General features: G+C 43.0%; 1 protein-coding gene and 1 long non-coding RNA gene across 2 annotated transcripts in view; both read left to right on the top strand.

Moving 5' to 3' along the window:
- The first annotated feature begins 7344 nt into the window (after nt 1-7344).
- On the top strand, nt 7345-13453 carry LOC124399590. The gene is made up of 3 exons (XR_006928258.1): nt 7345-7384; nt 12693-12770; nt 13071-13453. It is a non-coding gene; the product is annotated as an uncharacterized LOC124399590 (long non-coding RNA).
- A 2550-nt stretch (nt 13454-16003) lies between these two features.
- LOC124399589 (sodium- and chloride-dependent creatine transporter 1-like) overlaps nt 16004-20194 on the top strand; it is a 65728-nt gene continuing 61537 nt past the window's right edge. Inside the window, exon 1 of the mRNA XM_046870608.1 lies at nt 16004-16519. Within this exon, the coding sequence (XP_046726564.1) occupies nt 16432-16519 (88 nt within the window). The 5' untranslated portion in view covers nt 16004-16431. The remainder of the gene's footprint in view (nt 16520-20194) is intronic.

Genomic DNA, 20194 nt, shown 5'->3' on the forward strand with positions numbered 1-20194 from the left:
ATAAAATGAACACCAGGGTGTTACCCTCTGGAGTCTGAGGGTGTTTTTGGCCCCTTGAGAGATTTTGACATGCTCTTACATTTGGTTCTTTTTAGTTGCTTTTAAAATATATTCTTGATAAAAGACTTATTACACTGTATTCAGCACAAACTGGGCTACTATAATATGTAAACAACTTATATGTGTGTGTTTGTATTTTTGACAAAATAAGGTTTATGCGTGGTTTTTGAAAAAGCTAAAAAAAAATGCTGCATGACAAGTTACATACCCATCTTTCTCTAGATGGTCTTAAAGAGTTCCTCTGAAAGAGGTGACATACGAACAAATATATAGAATCTATTTAGTACTACAGTCCAATACACCAAGACCATCCCAATAATTCAGCAATAATTCAGAATTGACATTTTATCCCCCTCTCACCCAAAACAATCCAATTCAAGAGAATCCTAAATGACATCTATATTAATATTCCTACATGTACAGATTCTTTAATCATTTACCAACCTTTACTAATGGCAGAGTTTCAGACACATGTGAAGAACTCAGATTTGCAGATGAGGCACATGGTGTGGACGATGAAGGCTGCATAGGAGAGGATGAGAAGGATGAGGATGGTGCAGAAGAGGATGAGAAGGATGAGGATGGTGCAGAAGAGGATGAGGATGATGAGGGTGGTGCAGAAGAGGATGAGGATGATGAGGGTGGTGCAGAAGAGGATGAGGATGATGAAGGTGGTGCAGAAGAGGGAGATGAGGGTGATACAGGAGAGGATGAAGAGGATGAGGAGGATGAGGTCACTACAGAAGTGGACACAGCACAGGGTGCTGTTGTATTGGATGTAGATGTTACAGATGAGGAAAGTCCTGACTGAAACTGCTTCTGCAGACATATAAAGAGGTGTTTAGTTTAGAACAGGGGAAAAATGTACATTAACAGTATTGAAAGCTCTGGCAAACAAAGACAGTTCAACAAAACCAATGACAAAAACACTATAAAGATGAACATAAACACGGCTCTGGTTGCCTTTTAAAGCACAAAATATAAAATAGTATATGGAATGTTAGGGGTGGGTTTAAGACCTGTTGAAGTATTTTTCCTCTTTTGGGATTCCCTGCATTGTGACGTCAGCGTTTCTGTAATGACTGGAAAAAAGAAAAGAAATATAAGGTGAATGGAACAAACAACAATAATTAAAGTTCTTGTTGATCTTACTCATAAACACATCATTAACTTTAACTATAACAAAAGAGATAAGATAAGATAAGATATACTTCTATTCGTCCCACAAAAAATGCAAGCTGTTCATTTTCTTTGGCTATTATGTGTGAATAAAGACTATTTGGTTGTTCCAGTTTATTTTCCCAATAAATGACAATACAATTTTTTTCTTTTAAACTGATTCCTCAAATGTTTGTTTCCTCTTTATTATGACAGGTGATCTAATAAATGTGTTCAGCACATACAAGGCCGTATTTATTGACTAATTGGGCATCTGATTGCAAAAATAATAAAGTGCTTTCCAATTTTTCTGCCTTTCTTGTAAAACAGTAAATTAGAAAATTAATGGATAACAACAATATTAATATTTGATTGGGACTAAAGAGCTGCACATACTGCTGGATTAAACATTACAGAAGAATCAAAATGATTTTGATAATCACCAATACTGTTAGTTTAGTGCATATGATTTCATAAAGTTCTATTTAATAGAATGACAGTACGTGTGATGTGTATAAAGATCATATCAATTAAAAAGATCTTTTCCTGTCCATCACACAGAACTACTGCAGTGTTCATTACACTTCAAATAGAGAGCTGGATTCACGTGCACTGTTTTTATGCTACTTTTTGTCAGCTTTTGAGTTTAACACACTTTAAAAATACTAAAATCGAGTAAAGTTCATATACTTCAGCCATTTACCTGACTATTTTAATTAAATTGTAGATTTTTAATGACTCTTATACAATAAACTGTTTTTCTTTTTTATTAAACTGGCATAAATGTGAAAACTGAATAAAACAGAATACAATTTAATCACTAAACTAAATATACATCTTACTATCTTAAAAATAATAATTATAGAGAGTTATTATGAATTTTCAGAAAAGACTTGATCTTACCTTTCCTTTGTTAATAGCTGCAGGGAGGGGGCGGGGCTCTGCTTCGCGGGAAAAGCGCTCCCAAACGTCATTGTCACGTGTCTACATTTCCCGGGAAAACGCATTTCCTTTTTTTTTTGCGTAAATTATGTATTTGGAATATTTACATTAATCTTGTGCCGCCATCTATTTGACATAATAAATATTTTAACAAAGAAATTTGTCTGATTACAAATACTTTATTTTAATCCCAGTATTGTTTCAGAAAACTTTAAAGACAAAATGGCCGCACTGACACCTGCACTGTGTTCCAAACCGCACCGTGATGCCTACGAAGGGCACTTCAATAGGAGAGAAAAAGCGATATTTATGTTCCAAACCGGTTTTATGTATTTAAGGGTGTGTTCCTAATGACTTTCACTATTAAGCCATACACTTTCCAAGGCTGCTGTAATGGTGAATACAGCCTTACAAAAGGTAGTGCACTAGTGATCACTAGCTCTAAATAGAACACAGCCCTCTCTCAATCCAGGGACTGTTGCAGTAACAAACAGGTTTTAAACAGCAATTAAGGCACATGACACACAATTATCACTTTCATTCCAATCAGCAAAAACATCCTGAAATAAAACTGTTTTATATTTCAAGCATCATGCATTTTATTAGAATTGTGTCATTATATATAAACTACAAACAAAGTTAATTATTGAAATGCTAAAATGTGCTTAGAAACTTTAATTCTCTATTTCTTCTGTTTTAATTGTGTAGATCTTCTGAGCAGCAGCTTTATTTATTGATCTATTGATTCTATCAGTCGCTCTGCCACTTTTCTTGCTGGATGTGTGTTTTAGAGTCACTTGCTGTGAGGTGGGGGAGGGGAGTCTGTGCTCACAGGTGGGGAGGGAGTCTATGCTCACAGGTGGGGAGGGAGTCTGTGCACGGGGTGGGGAGGGAGGGGAGTCTGTGTTTACAGGTGGGGAGGGAGGGGAGTCTGTGCTCACAGGTGGGGAGGGAGGGGGTCTGTGCTCACAGGTAGGGAGGGAGGGGGTCTGTGTTTACAGGTGGGGAGGGAGTCTGTGCTCACAGGTGGGGAGGGAGTCTGTGCTCACAGGTGGGGAGGGGAGTCTGTGCTCACAGGTGGGGAGGGAGTCTGTGCTCACAGGTGAGGTGGGGAGGGAGTCTGTGCTCACAGGTGAGGGAGGAGTCTGTGCTCACAGGTGGGGAGGGAGGGGAGTCTGTGCTCACAGGTGGGGAGGGAGTCTGTGCTCACAGGTGGGGAGGGAGTCTGTGCTCACAGGTGAGGTGGGGAGGGAGTCTGTGCTCACAGGTGGGGAGGGGAGTCTGTGCTCACAGGTGGGGAGGGAGTCTGTGCTCACAGGTGAGGGAGGGGAGTCTGTGCTCACAGGTGGGGGAGGGGAGTCTGTGCTCACAGGTGAGGTGGGGGAGGGAGTCTGTGCTCACAGGTGGGGAGGGAGTCTGTGCTCACAGGTGGGGAGGGAGTCTGTGCTCACAGGTGAGGTGGGGAGGGAGTCTGTGCTCACAGGGGGGAGAGAGTCTGTGCTCACAGGTGTGGGAGGGGAGTCTGTGCTCACAGGGGGCCAAAACTCAAAGCACACTTTAGGTCACGGGTCGAACGGGATAAACATTTATTTAACACACTAAAACTATGTTTTTTTCAAACATAAATATAAATAAAAACAGACAGGAATGTTATTCCAGAATAAATAAACAAACTTTAAATAACTTAAAATATTTTGCTCTCCATAAAAATATCTCCTGTCAAACACCAGACATCTCTCAGCTTCATCATGCAGCTCTTCAGAAACTCTCCCTCAGTAAATAACTGGCTGATGTGACTCTGATTTATCTTCTGCTCTGCATTCAGGATTTTCAGCTTCTTCTGATGTTTTGTCTCGTAGTTCCGTCTTAGATTCAATTCCTTATTTACAGCCACATTCGCTCCACTAATAAGACACACGGGTTTACTGCCAGTGTCAGTAAACATCTACTCAGTGTTTGCAGAAAACACTAGTTAATTTGCTCTGGAATTTTTTACAGAGGTCGTGTGAGAGAAAGACAGACATGGCAGATTCGGACGGGATTAAAATCACAAAGTATGTGTGTGAAACAGAAATTTCTCTAACGACCCCCTGTAAAACTAGTCCCGTCCCAATAGGGCTGTTGATTCAACAAGGTAGGAAACAGCTATTTTTAGAAAAGGCCCACGGGCACCATGTCGGTGACCCCTGGTTTAAAGCTTCCAGTGTCGTGGCTCAAGAACAAACTTAATTCAATATCAAACCAAAGACTCCATTCAAATAGCAAAGACTGAGTGCAGAATCCAGGGTTGTGATGTCAAAGAATCAGGATTTATTCCCTCAGAAACAAAGTCTGAGTGTTTCATGGAAGTGTCCAAAGTCACAGCCTTTTTATACTCTTTTCTTACAGTCTACAGGAGTTAATAATGTTGAGAAGCGGCTCAGCAGCTGTATCTCCTGACATTATCTCGCCTACAACTCCACAACTACACTGTTTTACATGTATAGGACAGGAAGAACTGTATGTTGTTATTACCAAAGCTAAATCAACATCATGTCAGTTAGATCCCATTCCAACTAATCTACTGAAGGAAGTGTTACATACAGCTGGTGAGTCTCTTCTCAATATTATTAACTCCTCACTATCGTTAGTTAATCACTACTTTTACTACGTTAGTAAGAGAACCTTCGAAACAGTAACTCCACCCAAAGCTTTAGCATTTCGCTCCACCAACAATATAACGTGCTGTAATATATTATCAAAAGATAAGAACTTTCTCGAGTTAAAACTGGATTCGAAACTCTGAAGCCAAAAGTTTATGGTATTCTATTGAAGAGTTCACTATTCCGAACAAAGATAATCACTGCTGATCCGTTAGAATTTATTTACTTAAAAACATGTTAATGCTGGTTAATTAAACTGGTAAAACACTTAAAATCAAACACTGAATTAAAAGATTTTGATTACAGATTTACATTTTACAGCTTTTCATTTCTAAAAGAGTAAAAGTCAGTCGTTTAGAAATATAGAGGAATTCAGATACAGACGTTTTATTATTCATTCATTAATTAATTAATCGGCGTATTCAAATACAGTAAAAACGTTCTGATTGAAGAAAAATTTGATTATTTTCTAGATTTTTCTAAAACGCTCTCGATGAAGACACAACATTAACCCGGAACAAACAACAGTTCGATTGCAGTGAGCGAGTCTTTGGGACGAAGCTACTGTCCAGAACACGTTTTTTTTATGTAGTTTTTTTTCTTTACTTTTCCACGTACAATCACTAAACAACATTTTATCAGCTGACCATCCCAGGGTGCTGTGGGATGAAGTGGAAATCAGGAAAAGGGGAGGAACTCTCCAGACGCTCAATTCAGTCGTGTTTGGTCCCTGGGTGGTCAGCGGAAAATACTGAAATCTAACACATAAAGCACACACACACACACACACACACACACACACACACACACACTCACATACACACACACACACTCGTATGTAAATGAATATAAATGAATGTAAATATGAATGTATATATGTATATGTGGTAGCTAAAAGAAATAATAATAAATAAATAATTTAATAGTGAATGAATAATAAATGATTGTATTAATTTTGTCTGACAATCGATCATTTGATTGCTTTTGTCTTGGCTGTAATTCTCACCTAAGTCGGGAGGGGGCGCGCTGCTCAAACAATACACCTACAGTGAAGCAGCAGCAGCTCCGTGTCACTTGTTTTTTATGAACATTTATCTCCCCTCATCAGGTACGGAAAATATTATTAGAGTGGAAAATATGTGTTTTCACATGTTGTAGTTATTTTAAAGAATATAAATGACACTATTTAAAACGTTTAAGTTCTTGTTATTAGCAGTGTAAAAGTTTGTCTTGTATGTGTTAGTTACAATTCTCATGCTAGTCATGGAGACCATGCGCTCTCACAAATAGCATCATACAAGTTCATTTCTGAATAGAATGTGTTTTTCTTTTGATCAGTACTGCAACAGTTATAACCTGTAATTTACTGGGGTTTAAAAGATGTCACAAAGATTCACACAAGTAATGTGTTTGTACTGACGTGTATATGAAAAATGAATAATTTGTGCTGACATGTGAAGTGTGAGATACAGCAAAAGTTTATTATTGTCATGCAGCATGTTATAGTTGTATATATTACATGATAGAGAATTGTATTATTTTATATCTTTATTTGTATACACTGAAGTATATAACTGTATAGAAGTTATCATTATATATATAATTCATTGCCTCTCACTTTATCATATCTCTGTATATTAACTCTGTTCGTGATTATGAGCACTATGCCGGCTGTGTGTCTGACTTTGAGGGCAGGTGAGGACTCTTTCAAGTTGCAAACGGTGGAGTTGGAAATAGAGGCTTTGGAGAAACAAATTCGCGAGCTGCATGCACTGTGAGAGCGGAAAGCGGTGCTGGAAACATCCCGGGCGGACGCGCACTCGTCACAGGTAAACTCCCGGGTGGAACCTAACGCTCTCAGCACCTCAACTCCGCGTGTTTCTCTGCCCAGGCCCAGCGCACCTACAACGCGGCCCACCCAGGTATCGTTCACTCCGGCACCGGTGCACCACGGACCCTGGATGCTGCAGCAGCGGAAGCCGCGAGCCAAGCCCCGGTCGAGGACGTCTCCCCTGCCACCACCACCACCGGCCTTCGAGATCTCGACCGAGAACCGCTTCGCCCCTCTCCGCGAGACGAAACGCGACACTGTGATTCTCGGAGATTCCATCGTCCAGCATGTCCGCGCTACCGGAGCCAAAGGTAAGGTGCACACTCGCTGTTTTTCTGGTGCTCGTGTTCTCGATGTCGCTGCGCAGGTACCCGCGATCCTGAACGAGACCTTCGGAGCTGTTGTTCTCCATGCCGGAACGAACTACACCAGGCTGAGGCAAACGGAGATCTTAAAGAGGGATTTCAGGATCCTGGTGGAGACGGTACGCAGCACATCACCCACAACGAGGATCATAGTGTCAGGACCTCCTCCCACTTACCAGTGAGGGGCTGAGAAGTTTAGTAGACTCCTTGCACTAAATGAATGGTTACAGTCATGGTGTCGAGAGCACAAACTTCTCTTTGTTAATAACTGGAACTGTTTCTGGGAGCGTCCTAGGTTCTTCCGCCCTGATGGCCTGCACCCCAGCAGAGTTGGAGCAGCAGTGCTATCAGATAACATCTCCAGGATACTTCACACCATCTGACTGGTAAGACATCAGGAAATCTTTAACTATGAGAACACAAATACAACAGACCAAATAGTTACAAGTTCACACACAGTCCAGTTTATAGAAACCATCTCTATTCCTCGTGTAGCAAAACCAAGAATTAAATACACAAGATCCAGAAATAATCTCATTACAGTTAAAACTGAAAAATGCCAGATAAGCAAACATAACGAAGTTCTAAAGTTTGATCTTTTAAACATTAGATCACTTGCACCCAAAGCACTGATTGTAAATGAGATGATCACAGAGAATAATCTCTCAGCACTCTGTCTCACTGAGACCTGGATTAAACCAGGTGATTATATGGGTCTAAACGAGTCGACACCGTCAGGATATGTTTATAAGCATGAGCCGCGTCAGACTGGTCGTGGGGGAGGTGTAGCTACTGTTTATAGTGCCTTTCTTAATGTTAGTCAGAGATTAGGATTCAGTATTAAATCATTCAATTCAATTCATTTTCATTTGTATAGCGCTTTAACAATGAACATTGTCTCAAAGCAGCTTTACACAGATAATGTGGTGATTAAACGTAAATATGTTCTTTGTAAGTATGTTTGTCCCTGATGAGCAACTGTGGCAAGGAAAAACTCCCTGAGATGGCATAAGGAAGAAACCTTGAGAGGAACCAGACTCAAGAGGGAACCCATCCTCATCTGGGTTGCACCAAATGTCCATTTGAAGCAGATATACAAAGTTGCGGGGTACAGTGATGACGATCAGAAGCGAAACTGTATCCTGAGTCAGTGCAGCAGACCGCCGACACCAACTACAGTCCAATCCGTCCTCAAAAGCACCCGTTCTACTCCGGAATTACATGGAACCACCCAAGGTGTTGATGAGATACCGTCCCAAGCTGCACAGAAGTGTGAAGATCCACGGAGGGGAGAGGGGCAGGAACAGTGGTCACTGGAACCTCAGGAGCATGTTTAACTCGACCGAGAGAGAGAGAGAGAGAGAAGGATATGGATTATTAGGTGTCCCTATTGGTGTATGAAAGTTAATGTCACTGTGCAGTTTGGACTCCGGCAAGACTCGCTATGGCAGCATAACTAAAAGGGAGAACCAGAAGGTAACACAGACATGAGGGATCTCTGGGATAAGAGACGACCCACCACACCACCATCAACAAACCTGAGTGAACGTGTGAATGTGAGGGGACGACAGCATACAAATATACCAGTTCACCAAACACTCTATATCCATGTTCCCTCCAGATCTGAGCCTTTACCTAAGAAAAAAAATCTACTGATAAAAGGCTTGACTAAATAAATAAGTTTTCAACCTCGACTTGAACACTGAGACTGTGTCTGAGTCCCAAACACTGGTTGGAAGGCTGTTCCATAACTGTGGGGCTTTATAAGAGAAAGATCTGCCCCCTGCTGTAGTCTTCATTATTTGAGGAACCAACAGATAGCCAGCACCTTTTGATCTAAGTAGGCGTGGAGGGTCATACTGGTACAGAAGTTCACTCAGATACTGCGGTGTGAGACCGTTAAGTGCTTTATACTTCAGTAGTAGTATTTTATAATCAATGCGAGATTTGATTGGGAGCAGTGTAGACTGATTAAAACAGGGGTGATGTGGTCGTATTTTCTAGATCTAGTGAGGACCCTTGCTGCTGCATTCTGGACTAACTGAAGCTTATTTATGCACTTACTCGCACACCCAGACAGTAAAGCGTTACAGTAGTCTAATCTAGAAGTAACAAAAGCATGAACTAGTTTTTCTGCATCCTGTAACGACATCATATTTCTAATTTTAGCAATATTTCTAAGGTGAAAGAAGGCGATCCTGGTAATATTATTCACGTGAGACTTAAAGGATAGACTCGGGTCAATAATCACACCAAGGTCTTTGACAGCCGTACATGCTGAAACAGAAACACCATCTAGAGATGCTACGTAATCGGAAAGTTTACTTCTAGCTGCATGTGGTCCTAGTAAAAGTACTTCCGTCTTATCTGAGTTGAGCAGAAGAAAGTTATTAAGCATCCACTGTCTAATGCCTTTACACACTTCTCAACATTGTTAAGCTGATCTCTCTCATCTGGCTTTGCTGAAATATACAGCTGTGTGTCATCAGCATAGCAATGGAAGCGAATCCCATGTTTATGAATAATTTCACCAAGAGGCAGCATATATAAAGAGAAAAGCAGTGGGCCTAAGACAGATCCTTGAGGAACACCAAACTTTACCTCATAGAGTGTGGAGAACTCACCATTTACATCCACAAACTGATAGCGATCAGTCAAATAAGACCTGAGCCAAGAGAGAGCTGTTCCCTTTATTCCTACAACGTTCTCAAGTCTAGCAAGCAGTATAGTGTGATCAATGGTGTCAAAAGCTGCACTAATGTCGAGCAAAACAAGTAAGGAGACAAAACCCTGATCAGAGGCCAATAACAGGTCATTTACCACCTTAACTAGCGCCGTCTCTGTGCTATGATGAGGCCGAAATCCTGACTGATACATTTCAAAAATGTTATTCATAAGTAGGTGTGAGCATAACTGCTGTGCTACAAACTTTTCTAAAATTTTGGATATAAAGGGGGAAGTGCGCGTTCTTAGGGGAAGGGGAAGGGGAAGTGCTCGTTCTTAAAATTGTACTTTCAGACATGCATAGAAAACTCGCTCTGGTCACCGTGTACAGACCCCCAGGGCCCTACGCTGATTTTCTTCAAGAGTTTGCTTGTTTTCTTTCAGACCTCGTGATCAATTTTGATAAAGTGCTGCTTGTAGGAGATTTTAATATTCATGTAGATGATGTAAACGATGCTCTAGGATTATCATTTGTCGACTTATTAAACTCTTTTGGGGTTAAACAAAACGTCACCAGACCAACTCATCGCTTTAACCACACACTAGACTTAATAATATCCCACGGAGCAGACGTCACTGATATAGATATTTTACCTCAGAGTGATGACATCACGGACCATTACCTCATACTGTACACACTACCGGTAGAGCAGATTAGCCGTGTTTCACCACGCTATTGACTGGTAGGACTATTGTTCCAACCACTAAGGACAGATTCATAAATAACCTGCCTGATTTATCTCAATTTCTCACTAAACCCATAACTGCTAATAATCTTGATGAAATTACTAACAACATAGATCTTATCCTTACTAGCACATTAGACACGTAGCACCTGCACCTTGGTATAATAGTCATACACATGCCCTCAAGAGAACAGCCCGTAATCTGGAGAGAAAATGGAGGAAAACTAAATTGGAGGTATTTAGAATTGCGTATAAAGACAGTATGCTCAGCTACAGACAGGCGCTAAAAGCTGCTAGAGCTGAACACCTGAGCAAACTCATCGAAAATAACAAAAACAATCCCAGGTTCCTTTTTAGTACAGTAGCTAAATTAACTACAAATCAGGGATCTGAAAAATGTGTTCCATCACAGTTTAGTAGTGAGGACTTTATGAATTTCTTTACTAAAAAAATAGATAACATTAGAAAAACAATTGTGGCGGTCCAACCTCTGACAGCATCTTCTGACATTATTTCGCCCACAACTACACTGTTTTACATGTATAGGACAGGAAGAGCTGTATAATGTTATTATCAAAGCTAAATCAACATCATGTCAGTTAGATCCCATTCCAACTAATCTACTGAAGGAAGTGTTATATACAGCTGGTGAGCCTCTTCTCAATATTATTAACTCCTCACTATCGTTAGGTCACGTCCCTAAATCCCTCAAGTTAGCAGTTATTAAGCCCCTCATTAAAAAACCTAATCTGAATCCAAACACGCTATCGAATTACAGACCCATTTCAAATCTCCCATTTATGTCTAAGATTATAGAAAAGATTGTCACTGCACAGTTATGTTCCCACCTGCAAGAGAACAATATCTTTGAAGAGCTTCAGTCAGGTTTTAGGCCCCATCATAGCACAGAAACTGCCCTAGTTTAAATCACTAATGACCTTTTTTTAGTTTCAGACCAAGGCTTCATCTCGCTGTTGGTTTTACTAGATCTTAGTGTTGCATTCGACACTATAGATCATGATCTCCTCCTAGACGGCTTACAGAATTACATCGGCATTCAGGAACAGGCATTAAGCTGGTTTAAATCCTACCTGTCCGAATGGTGTGGTATTTTAGACACCAACTTATCTTTTAAAAATTATATCAACCAAGTTACAAAAACAGCCTTCTTTCACCTTAGAAATATTGCTAAGTTAAGAAAAATGTTATCTATATCTGATGCAGAAAAGCTCGTCCATGCGTTCATGACCTCCAGAAGAAAATATGACCATAAAACCCCAATCTTATCGTCCCTACACTGGCTTCCTGTTAAGTTTCGAATAGACTTTAAACTTCTGCTTCTCACTTATAAAGCACTAAATGGTTTGGCTCCCATGTTTCTCTCCAGTCTTTTAACACGCTACAATCCGTCACGCTCCCTGAGATCTCAAAACCCTGGGCTTCTAGTAGTTCCTAGAATAGCAAAGTCCACTAAAGGTGGTAGATCATTTTCACATTTAGCTCCTAAACTCTGGAACAGTCTTCCTGACAGTGTTCGGGGCTCAGACACACTTACCGAGTTTAAGTGCAGATTAAAAACGTATCTTTTTAGCAAAGCCTACACATAACATACGTCTCACATCATAACCTTGTGCTCCAGAACATCTGATCACATGCACATTATCAACTTGTGCTGTTAATATCACCATCTAGAGACGTACCAGTGCCAGTGGATCCCGCTACATGTGTGGAGTTTTGACATTGGACCTCCTGGAGTGTTTAAAGGCTCTGGCATGGAGAAGCTGATGCTGGATCTGTGATGATCACAAATGTTGAGCTCAGTAGCTCCTACTTTTATACCAAAGACTGTAAAAAAACATTTTTTACTTCATTAATATTCATTTACTTATAATCTTATACTCCAGTGCTCATGTTAGTTCTCACTCTCCAGTGTTCTGTATTGTTGAAAGATTTATGATCAAACTCTTGATGTCACCCAAATAAGGATGAGGTTCCCCTTTTGAGTCTGGTTCCTCTCAAGGTTTCTTCCTCATAACATCTAAGGAAGTTTTTCCTTGCCACAGTCTCATCAGGGATAAATACACACTATTCACCTTTACTGTTGATTTCTGTAAAGCTGCTTTGAGACAATGTCTGTTCTGAAAAGCGCTATACAAATAAACTTGACCTGACTTGACGGTGTAGTCACAGGCAGGGAATTTGTTCCGTGTATCGGTGAATGTAATTCCTGTACATTGACCGGCTGGTTTCTTTTTTTCTCTCTGTTTTTTTCCCGACCCGACAGTCACCTCCTCTTCGAGAGATACGAGGCGATGCGATTCTTCAGACTCACCTTCAAGTGTTTCGTGGATTGTTTTTGAAGGTGCCCTTTTTTCTCCTCTTGATTTTTTCCGACGTTTTTTGTTTTCCCTTCTGCGCGACCCGCGTCTTTATTACTCACGTTTAATCCTTAATTATAGAATATTATATATATATTGGGACAAACATCTCCCCCAAGAAGGCTATCAGTGAGCCTTTTTTTTTTTTTATTTAAGAAATATGAATATATGTTTAAAATAACAAGACCTGATCTTCAGAAATAAGCCTTTATTATAAGGGATATTCAAAAAAAGGCAGAGGACCAGATCCTGTTAACCCTTTAACTGTTATTTTTTTTAAGCAGACAAGAAGAAGAACAGAATAATGCCAACACCACTTCTCCTATAGATGCCAGCAGCAGGGCCAACAACAGCACTCCTATAGATTACAACAGCGAGGCCCCCCAACAACACTCCTACAGAGTGCAGCAGCAGGACCAACAACAGCACTCCTATAGATTACAACAGCGAGGCCCCCCAACAACACTCCTACAGAGTGCAGCAGCAGGGCCAACAACAGCACTCCTATAGATAACAGCAGCGAGACCCCAACAACACTCCTACAGAGTGCAGCAGCAGGGCCAACAACAGCACTCCTATAGATAACAGCAGCGAGACCCCCAACAACACTCCTACAGAGTGCAGCAGCAGGACCAACAACAGCACTCCTATAGATTACAACAGCGAGGCCCCCAACACTCCTACAGAGTGCAGCAGCAGGGCCAACAACAGCACTCCTATAGATAACAGCAGAGTCCCCCAACAACACTCCTACAGAGTGCAGCAGCAGGACCAACAACAGCACTCCTATAGATTACAACAGTGAGGCCCCCCAACAACACTTCTACAGAGTGCAGCAGCATGACCAACAACAGCACTCCTATAGATTACAACAGTGAGGCCCCCAACAACATTCCTACAGAGTGCAGCAGCAGGACCAACAACAGCACTCCTATAGATTACAACAGCGAGGCCCCCCAACAACATTCCTACAGAGTGCAGCAGCAGGGCCAACAACAGCACTCCTATAGATAACAGCAGCGAGGCCCCCCAACAACACTCCTACAGAGTGCAGCAGCAGGGCCAACAACAGCACTCCTATAGATTACAACAGCGAGGCCCCCAACACTCCTACAGAGTGCAGCAGCAGGACCAACAACAGCACTCCTATAGATTACAACAGCGAGGCCCCCAACAACACTCCTACAGAGTGCAGCAGCAGGGCCAACAACAGCACTCCTATAGATAACAGCAGCGAGGCCCCCAACAACACTCCTACAGAGTGCAGCAGCAGGACCAACAACAGCACTCCTATAGATTACAACAGCGAGGCCCCCAACAACACTCCCACAGAGTGCAGCAGCAGGCCAACAACAGCACTCCTATAGATAACAGCAGTGAGGCCCCCAACAACACTCCTACAGAGTGCAGCAGCAGGGCCAACAACAGCACTCCTATAGATAACAGCAGCGAGGCCCCCAACAACACTCCTACAGAGTGCAGCAGCAGGACCAACAACAGCACTCCTATAGATAACAGCAGCGAGGCCCCCAACAACACTCCTACAGAGTGCAGCAGCAGGACCAACAACAGCACTCCTATAGATAACAGCAGCGAGGCCCCCAACAACACTCCTACAGAGTGCAGCAGCAGGACCAACAACAGCACTCCTATAGATTACAACAGTGAGGCCCCCCAACAACACTCCTACAGAGTGCAGCAGCAGGCCAACAACAGCACTCTATAGATAACAGCAGCGAGACCCCAACAACACTCCTACAGAGTGCAGCAGCAGGACCAACAACAGCACTCCTATAGATTACAACAGCGAGGCCCCAACAACACTCCTACAGAGTGCAGCAGCAGGACCAACAACAGCACTCCTATAGATTACAACAGCGAGGCCCCCCAACAACACTCCTACAGAGTGCAGCAGCAGGACCAACAACAGCACTCCTATAGATTACAACAGCGAGGCCCCCCAACAACACTCCTACAGAGTGCAGCAGCAGGCCAACAACAGCACTCCTATAGATAACAGCAGCGAGACCCCAACAACACTCCTACAGAGTGCAGCAGCAGGACCAACAACAGCACTCCTATAGATTACAACAGCGAGGCCCCCCAACAACACTCCTACAGAGTGCAGCAGCAGGGCCAACAACAGCACTCCTATAGATAACAGCAGAGTCCCCCAACAACACTCCTACAGAGTGCAGCAGCAGGACCAACAACAGCACTCCTATAGATTACAACAGTGAGGCCCCCCAACAACACTTCTACAGAGTGCAGCAGCATGACCAACAACAGCACTCCTATAGATTACAACAGTGAGGCCCCCCAACAACACTCCTACAGAGTGCAGCAGCAGGACCAACAACAGCACTCCTATAGATTACAACAGCGAGGCCCCCCAACAACATTCCTACAGAGTGCAGCAGCAGGGCCAACAACAGCACTCCTATAGATTACAACAGTGAGGCCCCCAACAACACTCCTACAGAGTGCAGCAGCATGACCAACAACAGCACTCCTATAGATTACAACAGCGAGGCCCCCAACAACACTCCTACAGAGTGCAGCAGGACCAACAACAGCACTCCTATAGATTACAACAGCGAGGCCCCCCAACAACATTCCTACAGAGTGCAGCAGCAGGGCCAACAACAGCACTCCTATAGATAACAGCAGCGAGGCCCCCAACAACACTCCTACAGAGTGCAGCAGCAGGACCAACAACAGCACTCCTATAGATTACAACAGCGAGGCCCCCCAACAACACTCCTACAGAGTGCAGCAGCAGGGCCAACAACAGCACTCCTATAGATTACAACAGCGAGGCCCCCAACAACACTCCTACAGAGTGCAGCAGCAGGGCCAACAACAGCACTCCTATAGATAACAGCAGCGAGGCCCCCAACAACACTCCTACAGAGTGCAGCAGGACCAACAACAGCACTCCTATAGATAACAGCAGCGAGGCCCCCAACAACACTCCTACAGAGTGCAGCAGCAGGACCAACAACAGCACTCCTATAGATAACAGCAGCGAGGCCCCCAACAACACTCCTACAGAGTGCAGCAGCAGGACCAACAACAGCACTCCTATAGATTACAACAGTGAGGCCCCCCAACAACACTCCTACAGAGTGCAGCAGCAGGGCCAACAACAGCACTCCTATAGATAACAGCAGCGAGACCCCCAACAACACTCCTACAGAGTGCAGCAGCAGACCAACAACAGCACTCCTATAGATTACAACAGCGAGGCCCCCCAACAACACTCCTACAGAGTGCAGCAGCAGGGCCAACAACAGCACTCCTATAGATAACAGCAGCGAGTCCCCCAACAACACTCCTACAGAGTGCAGCAGCAGGACCAACAACAGCACTCCTATAGATTACAACAGTGAGGCCCCCCAACAACACTCCTACAGAGTGCAGCAGCAGGACCAACAACAGCACTCCTATAGATTACAACAGCGAGGCCCCCAACAACACTCCTACAGAGTGCAGCAGCAGGACCAACAACAGCACTCCTATAGATAACAGCAGCGAGGCCCCCAACAACACTCCTACAGAGTGCAGCAGCAGGGCCAACAACAACACTCCAGCAGATGCCAGTGGCGAGAGACAGCCTGAGAGAGAGAGACATGGACCAGAAAGATGGACTACATCATGTCTTGCGTGGGCTTCGCCGTCGGACTGGGGAACGTGTGGAGGTTCCCTTACCTCTGCTACAAGAATGGTGGAGGTGAGTTTTTATATATATAAAAATATATACACATACATATCCTTTTACTGAGACCCCCAGCAGTGATCTACATCATCTTCCATGAGCTTCATATATGAGACAGTTCAGGGCGTGTGAAACACTTCTCCAGTGCTCCTGTACATTTCCAGTTTTACCCTCATGAAGAGCTGAAGACTTGAGTCAGGTGTGGTAGAGCAGAGGAAGCGGAGATCCTTCAGCTCCCCTCTGACTTCCACGTCAGTTTCCAGCTGTCACTTAATATGCTGTGGATAACAGGTGTAGAGCTAAGAGTCGTGCCCAAACTGCACTCGTCCACCATTAAGTTATAGTTAGGTTGTAGTTGGAGCGTAATCGTGTCTCACACACACACACACACACACACACACACACACACACACACACACACACACACAGGTTTCTGGTTAAAGGATAATCACTAGACGAACCTGAGTGCACCTTTATCTTCTCGAACGCACCAGATCCAGGTGTGGTGTCAATCACTTTACACACTTTACACGAGTCAGCAAAGAACAGCATCACGAATACATCAGCGTTCCAAGTTCTATCACCGGCCACTCAAGATCTCGATATGTGCGCAGGAGCAGAACAGGTTCGGGTCTCCAATGTTCAAGCCTAGGAGAAAATCCCATGCTACCACATCGACAAACACCAACTTTTTTTGAGAAAGGACCGCGTATGCAGGGAGAGATTGGTGTCCTAATACTTTTGGTCTTATAGCGGCTGCACCGTTGCTCGTCACCGTGGCGTCGTCTTGGTATTTATCAATCAGAACAGCGTGTATAGTTGTAGCATGTACATACTGTAAACGCTAATTATGTGTCTTCAGGCTTATTTACATTTACATTGTGATACCGGATTTACCTGTAAGATACATATCACAGGTACTTCAGCGTCAATGGAAGTTGGATTTATACACACGTTCACACACACGTCTGTGTGTACACAACTGTGCACAAGTAATTTAATCTGCGATAGGGAAACTTTGCATTGCAAACTGTGCATGCAGGTTTCTCAGAAGCTCAAGTCCTCCAGCGTTTCCAGATCAGTCATTTCATTTATACGATTGGGGTCCTTTTTTTTCACGTGTAAAATCTAAGACGCTGATCTTTTGTCGAGTAGGATTTATACAGTAAATGAACCCGAGGCGTCTGCGTATAAACGTTGTGTAATTTGAGGAATGTGACTCGGGCCGTGTGATGAGTTCGAGGCGTTAATCAGTAATCAAACAGAGAGAAAAAAGACGTTTGATCCCATCAAGGCTGCTGATGTGTTTAAGGAGTTAACGACTAATCAATAAAAGCCATCGAGGCGTCTTTATGAAATGGCAAATTTGCTTGTAAGCGTTTGGGAGTCAAGCGTGTTGTTTTTAATCGTGTTATAGTGGAAGCTTGATAAGCGGTGTAAACATCGGCCTGTTAGGGGTCAGAGTAAAGGTCGTTATTAACGCTAGTGTATGGAAAACGTTTCACACGATGCAGCGTGTTTATACGCCGATTTACCCGTAGCTGGTTCTTTCCCAAACTGTTAGAGGAACACAATGGTTTAGGATGTTGCAGGATTGAGTTTTTCCCTCATTTAAACCACCAACCCCCCCAAAAAAAAGTCCAGCCCCCATGAAGATACGCTTTAAATGTGTTGGAGCAGATCTTCAGAGAACTGCTATAGAGCTAGAAACCCTGACCCTGAGATTTCATCTCAGCTCACCTTCACCTTCATCAGTCAGTACCTGACTTCACTAACTGTCTGAATGAATCTGCACAAATTCACTAACAGAAATCTAATGGAGGTTATAACAGTAATTTAGGACCAAATTACGAAATGTATATTTATAATATAGTCAGGTGTATATAGTATAGTCAAACTTTTGGCCACATCGTGTATAAATTTGCATTTGTTATAATTAGACGTTTATAGTTTATAGAGTTTGTTTCACCCTTTAGCTACGCGGGTTTATACCGCAGTCCTGTTGAATTTGAGTGATTTGTGATATTTCATTCATCGATCGTATAAACCAGTTCAGGACGTGCCGTTACATGAAAATGATTAACTCTCTCTTGAAGCTGTGCCCCGACATGTTTTTACGCCTCATGGTTGTTCTGTATGTTAATATTTGGAGCTGTTATTCGAACACACTTTAATCCCTTTATTAATATGGTTTTGTTTGGTTATTTTTGTTTGTGCCGCTGGTGTTATCAGAGCATATAGATGTTGTAACATCGGATTACTGGCAAAGCGTCTCGTCATTGACTCACTAGCGACGTGACTGCACATCGTTATCTGTGAGTCATCGTCATGAGCCAAAGGCTGAATGAAAGGTCTTTAGTCAAACGTTTCATCACACACCTCCATCAGGAGTAAACTGGGGAATTCGCCAAAAGAGAAGCAAATCTGCAGATCTCCGACTCGCTGCTTTGTTTTTATTCATTGACATTTACATCTGCGGGATTTAGTCCTAGTTTCACTCGTTTGTTTCCTCTACTCTAACCTCGGGAAAAGTTTGGTTTGATCCGCTGTGTAAAGGAGAGCGATATTAAAACGGGGGGATTGGGAATGGAAAAGGGCGGAAAGCCGAATCAAAGCCGTGCGGTCTGCTTTTCCTACGCCACGTTATTAGCATGTCGATATGAGTTTCCTACACGTGTGTGTTTCTTTTGACTAGCAATTCGTTAAAAAGCGAGAGTCCATAATTGAAAGCTCGGCTACCGGTGACTGACGGGTCGAGATATTGTTTTCGTATTTCACTGTAGTTTCGCTATTTGTAACTTTTTAGCCTGAATGTCGCCGATTTGATTATACTTCTTTACATAGAAGACCTTCGAAAGACAATATCTTTACCCTATGGACATTTTATACCAACATGTCACAGGATCCTTTGCCGATTTTACTTAGACCCGTGTACCCCCACCGGTTGGCGCTATCCCGCAGCGGCTGAAAGGTCAAGGCTCTGAATGTTGTCCTTGTGCTCGGGTTTCCATTTCTTTTAGCACCCGAACAGGACGATTTGCTTTCGTTGCCTTCTGGCGCTTTGGATAGATGGGAAACGATTTGGCTTGGTTTGCCCCCTACAGTGGGCACAAAGGGCACAGAGAACCAGCCGGTGGGAAAATAACACCGAGAGCATCAATTCTCTCGAAACAAGAAGTGATTTAAAAGAGACCTGCCAGATAGAGAGGAAAAAAAACAGACGCCGATTCGCTGAAATGTCTCTTCGCAAATACAGTGGTCCCCCGGTTATCGAACTTAATTCGTCCCTTAAAACCGATCGAAATCTGAAATGTTCCAAAACTGGACCTAATTATCCCATAAGAAATAATGGAAAACCAATTAATCCGTTCCCAAACTCCACCAATACCCAATAATTAACAATTTTTCCTGTTTTAGCTGTATTAATACTGTCAGGAATCCCCCTGCCACGCCCCCTTCGGTGGCTGTCATACCTCGGTGCTTCAGGGAATGCCCTGTTTTTTTGCTCATGCATGCCCCGCCCACATTGAGCTCATCGCAATCGGGCTTCCACTGTAAAGCACCGTGGATTTACAATTCACTACTAATTGTTATATTGACCGCTAAATATCACTAATATTGTTCACAAACAGAAGTTGCGATAGATGCTGACTCAGCGATGGTTGAAGCGGAAGCAGTTTCTTCCCCTCA

This window comes from Silurus meridionalis, chromosome 17 (assembly GCF_014805685.1).
Source record: "Silurus meridionalis isolate SWU-2019-XX chromosome 17, ASM1480568v1, whole genome shotgun sequence".
In the NCBI taxonomy this organism is placed as follows: domain Eukaryota; kingdom Metazoa; phylum Chordata; class Actinopteri; order Siluriformes; family Siluridae; genus Silurus; species Silurus meridionalis.